The 12543-nt window shown below is 44.0% G+C and overlaps 1 protein-coding gene across 2 annotated transcripts; it reads right to left on the bottom strand.

Moving 5' to 3' along the window:
* Positions 1-655: 655 nt before the first annotated feature.
* On the bottom strand, positions 656-11981 carry LOC141981774 (myb/SANT-like DNA-binding domain-containing protein 7). Of its 2 annotated transcripts, none has more exons than XM_074943420.1 (3): positions 11311-11981; positions 1748-2156; positions 656-1158 (listed from the first exon to the last, which is right to left on the bottom strand). In XM_074943420.1, the coding sequence occupies exons 2-3, from the start codon at positions 2151-2153 to the stop codon at positions 1106-1108; spliced, it is 459 nt and encodes a 152-aa protein (XP_074799521.1). In that variant the 5' UTR covers positions 2154-2156; positions 11311-11981; the 3' UTR covers positions 656-1105. The 2 variants fall into 2 exon arrangements, with proteins under 2 accessions (XP_074799521.1, XP_074799520.1); XM_074943419.1 differs by having other exon boundaries at positions 1748-2351.
* Positions 11982-12543: the final 562 nt, after the last annotated feature.

Genomic DNA, 12543 nt, shown 5'->3' on the forward strand with positions numbered 1-12543 from the left:
TGGCTCATGAAGCCGTACACAGGCAGCCGGGACAGTAGTCAGGAGCTGTTCAACTACAGGCTGAGCAAGTGCAGAATGGTGGTAGAATGTGCATTTGGACGTTTACAAGCACGCTGGCACAGTTTACTGACTCGCTTAGACCTCAGCAAAACCAATATTCCCACTGTTATTACTGCTTGCTGTGCACTCCACAATATCTGTGAGAGTAAGGGGGAGACGTTTATGGCGGGGTGGGAGGTTGAGGCAAATCGCCTGGCTGCTGGTTACGCACAGCCAGACACCAGGGTGGTTAGAAAAGCACAGGAGGGCGTGGTGCACATCAGAGAAGCTTTGAAAACCAGTTTCATGACTGCCCAGGCTACGGTGTGAAAGTTCTGTTTGTTTCTCCTTGATGAGACCCCCCGCCCCTTGGTTCACTCTACTTCCCTGTAAGCTAACCACCCTCCCCTCCTCCCTTCGATCACCGCTTGCAGAGGCAATAAAGTCATTGTTGCTTCACATTCATGCATTCTTTATTCATTCATCACACAAATAGGGGGATAACTACCAAGGTAGCTCCGGAGGGGTGGTGGAGGAGGGAAGGAAAATGCCACACAGCACTTTAAAAGTTTACAACTTTAAAATTTATTGAATGCCAGCCTTCTGTTTTTTGGGCAATCCTCTGTGGTGGAGTGGCTGGTTGGCTGGAGGCCCCCCCACCGCGTTCTTGGGTGTCTGGGTGTGGAGGCTATGGAACTTGGGGAGGAGGGCGGTTGGTTACACAGGGGCTGTAGTGGCAGTCTGTGCTCCAGCTGCCTTTGCTGCAGCTCAACCATACACTGGAGCATACTGGTTTGATCCTCCAGCAGCCTCAGCATTGAATCCTGCCTCCTCTCATCAGGCTGCCGCCACATTTGAGCTTCAGCCCTGTCTTCAGCCCGCCACTTACTCTCTTCAGCCCGCCACTTACTCTCTTCAGCCTGCCACCTCCCCTCCCGGTCATTTTGTGCTTTCCTGCACTCTGACATTATTTGCCTCCACGCATTCGTCTGTGCTCTGTCAGTGTGGGAGGACAGCATGAGCTCAGAGAACATTTCATCACGAGTGCGTTTTTTTTCTTTCTAATCTACACTAGCCTCTGGGAAGGAGAAGATCCTGTGATCATTGAAACACATGCAGCTGGTGGAGAGAAAAAAAGGGACAGCGGTATTTAAAAAGACACATTTTATAAAACAGTGGCTACACTCTTTCAGGGTAAATCTTGCTGTTAACATTACATACATAGCACATGTGCTTTCGTTACAAAGTCGCATTTTGCCTCCCCCCACCGCGTGGCTACCCCCTCAACCCTCCCCCCACCCCCGTGGCTAACAGCGGGGAACATTTCTGTTCAGACATAGGCAAACAGCCCAGCAGGAACGGGCTCCTCTGAGTGTCCCCTGAAGAAAAGCATCCTATTTCAACCAGGTGACCATGAATGATACCTCACTCTCCTGAGGATAACTCAGAGAGATAAAGAACGGATATTGTTTGAACGCCAGCAAACATACACTGCAATGCTTTGTTGTACAATGATTCCCGAGTACGTGTTACTGGCCTGGAGTGGTAAAGTGTCCTACCATGGAGGATGCAATAAGGCTGCCCTCCCCAGAAACCTTTTGCAAAGGCTTTGGGAGTACATCCAGGAGAGCCGCGAATGCCAGGGCAAATTAATCCTTTCACATGCTTGCTTTTAAACCATGTATAGTATTTTAAAAGGTACACTCACCGGAGGTCCCTTCTCCGCCTGCTGGGTCCAGGAGGCAGCCTTGGGTGAGTTCGGGGGGTACTGGCTCCAGGTCCAGGGTGAGAAACAGTTCCTGGCTATCGGGAAAACCGGTTTCTCCGCTTGCTTGCTGTGAGCTATCTACAACCTCATCATCATCATCATCTTCTTCGTCCCCAAAACCTGCTTCTGTGTTGCCTCCATCTCCATTGAAGGAGTCAAACAACACAGCTGGGGTAGTGGTGGCTGAACCCCCTAAAATGGCATGCAGCTCATCATAGAAGCGGCATGTTTGGGGCTCTGACCCGGAGCAGCTGTTCGCCTCTCTGGTTTTCTGGTAGGCTTGCCTCAGCTCCTTAAGTTTCACGCGGCACTGCTTCGGGTCCCTGTTATGGCCTCTGTCCTTCATGCCCTGGGAGATTTTAACAAAGGTTTTGGCATTTTGAAAACTGGAACGGAGTTCTGATAGCACGGATTCCTCTCCCCATACAGCGATCAGATCCCGTACCTCCCGTTCAGTCCATGCTGGAGCTCTTTTGCGATTCTGGGACTCCATCATGGTCACCTCTGCTGATGAGCTCTGCATGGTCACCTGCAGCTTGCCACGCTGGCCAAACAGGAAATGAGATTCAAAAGTTTGCGGTTCTTTTCCTGTCTACCTGGCCAGTGCATCTGAGTTGAGAGTGCTGTCCAGAGCGGTCACAATGGAGCACTCTGGGATAGCTCCCGGAGGCCAATACCGTCGAATTGTGTCCACGAAACCCCAAATTCGACCCGGCAAGGCCGATTTAAGCGCTAATCCACTTGTCAGGGGTGGAGTAAGGAAATCGATTTTAAGAGCCCTTTAAGTCGAAAAAAAGGGCTTCATCGTGTGGACGGGTGCAGGTTTACATCGATTTAACACTGCTAAATTCGACCTAAAGTCCTAGTGGAGACCAGGGCTAATAGGAACAACATTCAGGCAGGAGGTTACACTCTGGAGAGACTGCTGCTATAGGGTGCCTAGTCCTGCAGTCCTTACTCATACAAATAATGCCCACTGCAGTCAGTGGAGCATTTTGGCTGTGTTACAAATGCAGGACCGGTTCCAGGAACTGCCTCTCACTATGTGAATGGCCACAGCAAGATACTTTCAAAGGTGGGGGTTGTAAGTTCTATTTTATTTGGTTAATTTAACAGTTGTTTGTATCAGCAAAATGTCTGCTGCCATTGAGAGACATACCAGCACCATTCCGCATAATGGCAATATTTCTGCAATATATTTCTGCAAATTTCTCTGAAAAATAATGTATTACCACAGATATAACAAGAATATTTATTACATATTTATTTTCTAGCCAAGGGTCTGCTCCTGCATGCCCTTAGTCACATGGGTAAAACTTACTCCTGAAAATAGACACCAGTGGCATTTACTGATGAGAATCTGGCCTGATATCTTTCGTCTTGTGTGGCCAGTAGAACCAGTCCTGTATCAAATCACTGCTCCTCTCAACCACTCTTCTCTATCTTAATGAGATCTCTATCTCAGGACTTAAAGAGCTCAATCTGTTTAGTTTATCAAAAAGTAGACTGAGAAATGACTTGATGGCAGTGACATCCCTGCTTATACTTGCTCAGTTTCAGTAAGGACAGGAGCTATTAGGATATACACCTACATAGCAAATGAAGGTGTCATTGTAGCATGAATAGCTACATCTGTGTTAGCTTTAATCTAGCTGCCATGGATAACAATAGTAGTGAAGATGTGGCAGCATGGGCTTCAGTGCAGACTAGCTGTCCCAATACAAGCTGTCCAGGGATCTTTGGTATCTAATCAGGTTCCTAGCCCATGCCGAAGTCCATGCCAGCATGTCTTTACTGCTATTTTTATCCATGCCAGCTAGAATAAAGTTAGCATTGGTATGCCTTCTGATGTTACAATCACCTCTATTTGCTGTGTACGCATACCCTTTGTTTGTCATTTGGATCATTTACATGAATGAGATTCTAAATAGCATTGAAATACACAGAAAACCCCAAAACAAAAAAACCCTTTGCTTTAACATTAGTGACAAGAGAAAATCCATGTGGGAAAAAAAGCCAGAAGTACTTTTGATTTTAGAGCATCGCTAATTTTGGCTGATTTTCTGCAATAACCTTCAAATTCTAAGATGTCATTACAAAGTTAACGAGCTAACTTTTTCATGTGTGAATATACAGCTATTGGACTAAAACTGATGGAAGTAATGTGGAAAGGGAAGTACAAGGAAGGAGTACTATGAAAAGGGAACTGGGGGTTACAGTGGATCCCAAGCTAAATATGAGTCAACAGTGTAACTGTAACTGTTGCAAAAAAAAGCCAACATCATTCCGGGATGTATCAGCAGGAGCACTGTAAGCAAGACACAAGTAGTAATTCTACCACTCTACTCTGATAAGGCCTCAGCTGGAGTCTTGTGTCCAGTTCTGGGTGCCACATTTCAGGAAAGATGTGGAGAAATTGGAGGAAGTCCAGAGGAGAACAACAAAAACGATTAAAGGTCTAGAAAACATGACCCATGAGGAAAGATTGAAAAAAAATGGGGTTGTTTAGACTGCAGAAGAGAAGATGGGGGGGGGGGGGTAATATAAGATAATAGTTTTCAAATCCATAAAAGTTTGTTATAGGGAGGAAGGTAAAAAAAATGTTCTCAATCTCTGAGGATAGGACAAGAAGCAATGGTCTTAAATTGCAGCAAGGGAGGTTTAGATTGGACATTAGGGAAAACTTCCTAACTGTCAGGGTGGTTAAGCACTGGAAAAAGTTACCTAGGGAGGCTGTGAAATCTCCATCACTGGAGGTTTCTAAGAACAGGTTAGACAACTACCTGTCAGGAATGGTCTAGTTATTACTTAGTCCTGCCTTGAATGCAGGGGACTGGACTAGATGACGTACTGAAGCCCTCCCTTCCAGTCCTACATTTCTATGATGTGCTGCTGCCCTGTTAAACCACTGTACCAGAAAACTAACTCTAGCCAAATAATATCACCATGAAGGGTGGAATTCATTCCATTTTTCTACTCAATTCACCTTGATGAAGGATGTTTTTAAACTAAACTGTTAAGTGAATAAAAGTGTTAATGCAACTTTCAGCCTGCACAGTTAAATTCATAAAGACAGAAAATGCTACATTTCATGGTATAGCAGCAAAGTTAACACAGCCCATTGCACATAATTAGTATTTAATCTTCCTGCTTTCCAGATTAAATCCATAGCATAATATATTGCACTTTATTTTATACTTTATATTATAAAACTTAAAGGATGTTGTTGGTAGCTTAGTTTCTGCCCATTCTGACTTTTAATGATTTTCATTGTGCCACCTAAACACTGCAATGTTTTAAGTCTTATTACTATAATGTTTACTTCTGTTTTACCTTATTATATTGCACAAACCCAGAGAACATTCAATTGCTTTTATTAAATAAGTGCGGATATTTTACTTTGCTTATTTTCTGATTTCCATTTCCCTTTCTTTCTCAATGCATTTCTGAAGAGCGCAAAGACATTTCCTTGTCTCATTTATGTTGGATCCTTTTAATAAAAGCTTCTACATCAAAGTTACAGGATCCATTTGATGAAGTGAATCAGTTTCTCTGAGAGGTCACAGTTGGAGTTTTAGCATTTAAGAAAAGCAAAAGATCTAAAGGCAGGAGAAATGGACAACAGTTTTAACAAGATCTCAGATAAACACACAGTAACACAGCAAGAAATTCAGCCTCTACAAAGCAGAACAGCTCAGTGTGATTTGTCTTAACTACATCCAGGTGATCGGAGCCAGCCTACCCACTGAAAAGTGAGCCTGTGCTTCCGGCCCCTCATTAGTCTGTTTTTTGTGGCATGATGTCATTTTGTAAAGTTACAACAGTTGGTATATCAGGAATGAGAGGAAGACCTGGGAGCATTAGCACTTCCCTGGCTCAGTCATGCCATTTGTTAGATATTTACACATTTGCTTTTATTCAAATAAGGGTAGAAGGGTGAAATAATCAAAGTTTTCTATAGAATAAAAATTTCTAAAAAAAAAAATCTATTTGAAATGTTTTGTTTTGATATTACCACAGAAAAAAGGTTTAACATTCCTGAATGAAAACATATCATTTGGGCTCAGTTCAACATTCATCTGCATCCCCCTGACCTGCTATCATGCTGTCATAAATATAAAGGGAAGGGTAAACACCTTTAAAATTCCTCCTGGCCAGAGGAAAAACCCTTTCACTTGTAAAGGGTTAAGAAGCTAAAGATAACCTTGCTGGCACCTGACCAAAATGACCAATGAGGAGACAAGATACTTTCAAAGCTGGAGGGGGGAGAAACAAAGGCTCTGTCTGTCTGTCTGTATGATGCTTTTGTAGGGAACAGAACAGGAATGGAGTCTTAGAACTTAGTAAGTAATCTAGCTAGATATGTGTTAGATTCTGTTTTGTTTAAATGGCTGATAAAATAGCTGTGCTGAATGGAATGTATATTCCTGTTTTTGTGTCTTTTTGTAACTTAAGGTTTGGCCTAGAGGGATTCTTCATGTTTTGAATCTAATTACCCTGAAAGGTATTTACCATCCTGATTTTACAGAGGTGATTCTTTTTCTTCTATTAAAATTCTTCTTTTAAGAAACTGATTGCTTTTTCATTGTTCTTAAGATCCAAGAGTTTGGGGTCTGTGTTCACCTATGCAAATTGGTGAGGATTTTTATCAAGCCTTCCCCAGGAAAGGGGGTGTAGGGTTTGGGAGGATTTGGGGGGGAAAGACGTTTCCAAGCGGTCTCTTTCCCGGTTACATATCTGTTAGACGCTTGGTGGTGGCAGCAATAAAGTCCAAGGGAAAAAGGAAAATAGTTTGTACCTTGGGGAAATTTTAACCTAAGCTGGTAAAAATAAGCTTAGGAGGTTTTCATGCAGGTCCACAAATCTGTACCCTAGACTTCAGAGTGGGGAAGGAAGCTTGACAGTGCCTCATGGGAGTTGTAGTTCAAGTGCCTCAAGCTCCCAGTTTTCATCTATGGGCCAGGCTCCCCAGCCAGACAACAACTCCCATGATGCACTGAGATCATAAGACTCCCATGATGCAACATGTTGGTTCAACTGGAGGGAAGACAACAACGTATCTTGTGAGATGTAGTCCAGCCAGGGACCCTGGTCTATAGGAAAGAATGGGAGCATAAAGAACCCAAACTACAACTCTCATGAGACAGCATGGCCGCTCAAAGAGACACAGATTAATGCCAGATTGACCTGAAATTAAACATTTCAATTAGGTTCAACAAACCAAAATGTTTCATTTCAAATCAACCCAAAATGAAATATTTCATCAGTTTCTTTTCTCAATGGCAAATCAAAATATTTCACCCTTCAGTGCCAGGAGGGTCATTCTTGAGCTTTGTCCTGGTTTCAAACCTAACCAAGAGGACACATCCCATTGGTGCCCAGATACCAAGAACAAGGATTTTGGGAAGCAGGTGGTAATTAGTAGGACTGTTAGCATCAAGCTTAGACTTCTTCAAATTTGGCCAGCCCATTGCATTCTTTAGGAAAACTGGTAGCTAGCCTTCTTTGAACAAGACATAGATTATCTCAGTTATCGCAGGAGTCAGGTGTTTTATTGCTCTTCTCCACCACTGCTATTCTTCCCACAGTGGGTAAGGAATCTTTTTCACAGTTGGTGGGTTTGATACTTTTCAGAGCTTCCAGGGCTTTGACATGGGTGATGGGCCCAACTCCATATCGAGTTGAGTGCCGTTCCTGGATTTAGTTTTGTTTCCTTTGTCCCAGTGTGTCCCTCTGATTCTACAGATTTTTCCTATGAAGTAGCCAGATTAGAGAGCTTTGAACGTTAGGCAGGGTTAGGTCTGAAGGCATGTTTAGGCACTGTAGGTCAATGAGCCAGTTCACGGCTCAGTAACCCAGATTCTTCATACTATTCTGCTGGTCATGATTTGGACAATGTAAATGTTGCTGAGAGGAAGGTTTCCTTAGTTTCTCTTCTTAAGGATGCAGTATATGTCTGTAGGTGAGTTTTGACCTTCTCATGTACGGGTGCTGATTGGGTTTTCCACCACAGGTATTCCAACCTTCTGTCTTCCTTCATTATTGCATGCAGTTCAGAGAATCCTAGTGACCATCTTTGGCAAGTGGACATTTTGGGACTATTCCATTGGTGGTTTCAACCAGCCATCGGTTTTAATATTCCACCAGTTGTTACTTTTGTTTAAGGACAGTTTTTTATTATTTGCTGTAGTTGGGAATATCACTACAGCATTAAAAAATACAAAACAAAATATAAAGAATCTCAACCACTATTCCTTTGGATTTACTTTTAGTGGACTTCATTTAATGTTAAAATATATCAATAAAAAGAAAATCAATTTGCAAAGAATCAGCCCATAGATGGAGATATTGGTTGCCAAATTATTCTTTGCCTTTTACTTTCCTAATGTTTGTTTGGCTGTGCTCTTATATAAAAATTGAAGATAAGTGTTTGTCAGGGCTGATGTTATTTTTACATGACCGAATAAGTGTGTGGCAGATGAGCCAATGAATAGGTAATGAGTTGTGCAGACTGTATGTCTTTAAAATCTAGCCCATAGAAGTTCACAAGAAGAATGAGTGGCAATAATGCGAAGACACAAAAGGCCACATCTGAGTGCTACACCAGGATGACAACTAGGAAAGAAAATCAGATGATGGCGTGATAACTCCTCCCCCCTAGAAATATAAAATGTTTGAGGAAAGAGTGGGGAACAAAAGATGACTAAGCCTCCTGAGAATGAAGTGTGTGAAGGTGATGAGCAATTCCTGTGAGGAACTAAGAGTGCTCATTGTGGTCTAGGTGAGGAAGGGGCAGTAACTCAGTATCCCAGGAACTGATGAGATGAATCCAACATTAACTGCAGAGGACTGATTCTGCAAAGGTAGCTTAGTTGCTGTAAAACATGTCCATCAGTCTTCATTTTTGCTATGACTTTCGCAGCTTAGGACTTCTCTAAATTTACCATGAAAAACCTACAGCTGTACTAATCAGAATATAAATTTAGAGATTGCAATCTGCTCCTCCAAGACTGATGTTTGCACAGTGAATGAGCTGCTAACATTTCATTATAAACACCGTGATGTCATGATGAGGAAAATAAGCATAACAGGGATGCCAGGAGCAAGATTTTTATCCACTGAGATCTCATCAGAAAACACTGACTCAAGTTGAAACATCGAGAGTGAAATTCAGTTCCTTGTTAGCAGAAAGACTAGCAAACCACTAAACTGTATGGCTTTGCCTTTCTATGAAATTACTCTGTTGAACTTTTCTCTGAAGTTAAATTACGTTGAGATAATGGGAATGATATGGGTGAGAGCTTCAGACCTGTTCTAAGTCAATTATAGTGAAACATTGGGCAAATGTTTACATTTTAGCAAATCCTTCAGTAACAAGTTCAGGAAAATGTGGTAAACTGTGTATATATAAACATATAACCTGCTCAGATGAAAATACATTCTTCTAACAGATCCCTTAGTCAAACAGGTATTTAGTAAACAGCACCTAATTTTTTTCTGGAATAAATTTTGGTTTGGCATGTATCAGATTATGCATTGATAAATCAGATCTATTATTTGAATAGAAATTCTAGACATCTTAAGTACTCTTATGACCCTGGTGTATCTGAGTACCTCACAGTCTTGAATGTATTTATCCTCACAGCGCTCCTGTGAGGTAGGGCAGTGCTACTATCCCCTTTTACAGATGGGAAGTAGGGCACAGAGAGGTTAAGTGATTTGCCCAAGGTCACGCAGAGAGCCTGTGGCAGAGCAGGGAAGGGAATCCAGGTCTCCCAAGTTCCAGGCCAGTGCTCTTCCCACTGGGCCATCCTTCCTCTCTATTATCTTTTATCTGTCATTGCGTTCCCTATAGGCATTATTTTGCCCAAAAGATTTGCATCTTTCAAGGGTGCCAAAGCCCTAGAAGGCTGTGCATCTCAGCCGGGCACTAGGGTGACCTATCCTAGGGATGGGTAGCTTGGATGGGTAAAGGCCAAAAGCCATTTAAAATCCTCACTGTGTGTAATGTAAACATCTCCTGTCCTGCATTATTCCCTGTTCTCAGACTCCCTTGCTTCCTCCAGGGAGGCTACACCAGAAGACAGAGCTACTATAGCCTTAAGACTGTAGTCAACAGCGCGGGGGTAATTCCAGCAGGAAGAGAGAGACCAACTCAGTCACAGCCTGAGCAATATAAAACATGGCAGCAATGAGAAAAACAAAGGACGAGCCAAACCTGCTGCTGCAAGGGCTCTTGAATGGATGTTCTGGCTACAGGGGCTGGAAGCCCCTGAGGTAGTGGGTGTCCCCTGAACTGTCAGGGCTCTGCTGATAGAACGGGAGTTTTCTCCTCCCTTTCCAGTGATCACTGTTTGGGTGGGGCCAGATGGAGAAATCTTCATGACAGTTCTGTGCTTACTGAGAGCTCCTGTCCCATCCCTTCAGAGCAGAGATTCTCTGCCCAGTGCCTGGCATCACCGCTGGGGCCTGTGCGTGCTACCACAGTAGAAAGAGTTACTACTACTACGAACTGCCAGACAGGGGTTAGTGTTCATAAAAGGTGGCTCCTTTATGCCTCTTCCTCAGATGCCAGTCAGTCAGCCAACCAGAGCGGATCCTGCCTCCTGCAGGAAGGTCGGGGGCAGGGGAAGCACCGGCAGACACAGGAGCAGTGGCAGTGCTGTGTCTGGGGGCTGAATACAATCTGATGGGAGTTTAGTCTTTCAGCAGGTCATAGAATCATGGAATATCAGGGTTGGAAGGGACCTCCGGAGGTCATCTAGTCCAACCCCCTGCTCAAAGCAGGACCAATCCCCAATTTTTGCCCCAAATGGCCCCCTGAAGGATTGAACTCACGACCCTGGGTTTAGCAGGCCAATGCTCAAACCACTGAGCTATCCCTCCCCCCATTCCTCTGTCCCTGGACATTCAATGCAAAGTGATTCCTTGGCATATGGAACATTGTATACCTTGTGTCAGAGCAAGAGGGCACATATCTATCTCACGAACGGGGGCTCCCCCAGGCTGTAGGCAGTGTATTCCTCTCCAAGGCTGCATAGTAGCTATTTTTGGTTGGCTAACACTGTGTCATGGATTTGATGTGATGGAGCCTGGAGTGCACAGGGGGAAAAAATTGCCCCTCCTCTTTCCCCTTCACGCCCCTGCCCCCAAAATACAGAGGAGCCTGCTTAGCGATCAGTTGGTTTGAATGAAACTCCACTTCCAGGCTGTGTCCACGCTATCCTTTCCCCCCTAAGTTTTCCCACCATGGGTCCAGCTCCACCAGTAGTAGCAACAGCGGGAACACTAGCGTGGACCACACACTAGTGTGTTGACTACCATATCATGCAGCCCGACTCCGGGCCAGGCTGTATGGTGGCAAACACTGTGCCTAGCCTGCACGAACGGTTCCATTACAGCTAGTGCCACTGCAGCTGCACTGTGGCAAATTATAGCTCCTCAGCTGACGAGGGTGGATGCAGCCCGAGTGAAGTTTAGTGTGTTCCATCAAGCCAACTTACCTTCTGGGAATGCAGCAAGGACCAGCTGTCAGAGAGGTGTCAACTGCCGCATCCGGTTGGATCACCATCTGCCCTTCTCACACTGCGCAGAAGAGGAAGAGCAGGAGGAAATTTCCACTGCACCAAAGAGGAGGCCTGAGGAGGAATCCCTGGCTCCGTGTCTTGTTTCAGCTCTTCTCAGTAGTGTGTAAAAAGCCTTGCTACAGCTGCTGTGAGTAAAAAAGGAAGCCTACTCTTTTAGCCTCATATTGATCTGAGGCTTTATTATTACTATACTCACTTTACAATCAATAAACTGAGGCACAGAAAGATTTAAGGCCAAGATTGTCAAACTTGGCCTCGTGAAGTTAGACACCTTGGCCCAGACCCTCAAAGGCATTTACAGACCCAGGTCCCATTGAAATCAATGGGAGCTAGACATTTAAATACCTTTGAGGATCTGGGCCTTACAGCCAGAAAGTGGCCTAATTTTAAAAGACGCTGAGCTTCCTACTTGTGTCAGTCGGAGTTGCAGCTGCTCAGATCTACAAAAAGCAGGTCACAGGTTTGAGTGCCGAACTTTAGGCACCCAAAATCATAAGTTTTGGATCCAAAGTATCACCAAAGCTCGTGCAAGGAGCAAGTTGCTCCGCTGGGAATGGAAGAAAGGAGTTTGGTTTCCTAATCACTCACTCTCCTTTTTTACCATACTCCCTCCCAAAGAGGCGCAAAGTCCACTGCCAAGAAAGGCACAGCAACGTTTGTCAACAGAGCTCCACGTTTCTGAGAACAGTAGTTTGACAATTACTCAGACACAGCTTTAGCCTTCTCTACACATACCCTTCCCCCTTGCAGGGGCAAAATCGTTCTTATTGGAGAAGAAACCTTTTTTTAAAAAAAAAACTATAGCTGCCTTGAAAAGCACTCATGCAAAATAAAGCCTAAATTCATACAGTAATCTGAATTTTGCATCACTTTTCAAAACAGTGTCCCGTTACAAGCTAAAACAAACAGCGTGGTTATAGCCACAGGAACTGCCAGGCGGTGCAGAAGGGCAGATTGGAAAAGATTAAATATTTGTACAAAAAAAAAAAAAGGGCTCTGCACAAAGGACTGCCTTAGTTCAGAGCAAAAAGGGAAAAGCATTTTCCTCCCCGTGCAATAATCCTTCTTGGAAGGAGAAGGGAAAAATTCTGTCATACTGACCAAGTCCGTCAGATCTTGTCACTAAGTCGAATGTGATAGGCGTGGGGC

This window comes from Natator depressus, chromosome 2 (assembly GCF_965152275.1).
Source record: "Natator depressus isolate rNatDep1 chromosome 2, rNatDep2.hap1, whole genome shotgun sequence".
In the NCBI taxonomy this organism is placed as follows: Eukaryota; Metazoa; Chordata; order Testudines; family Cheloniidae; genus Natator; species Natator depressus.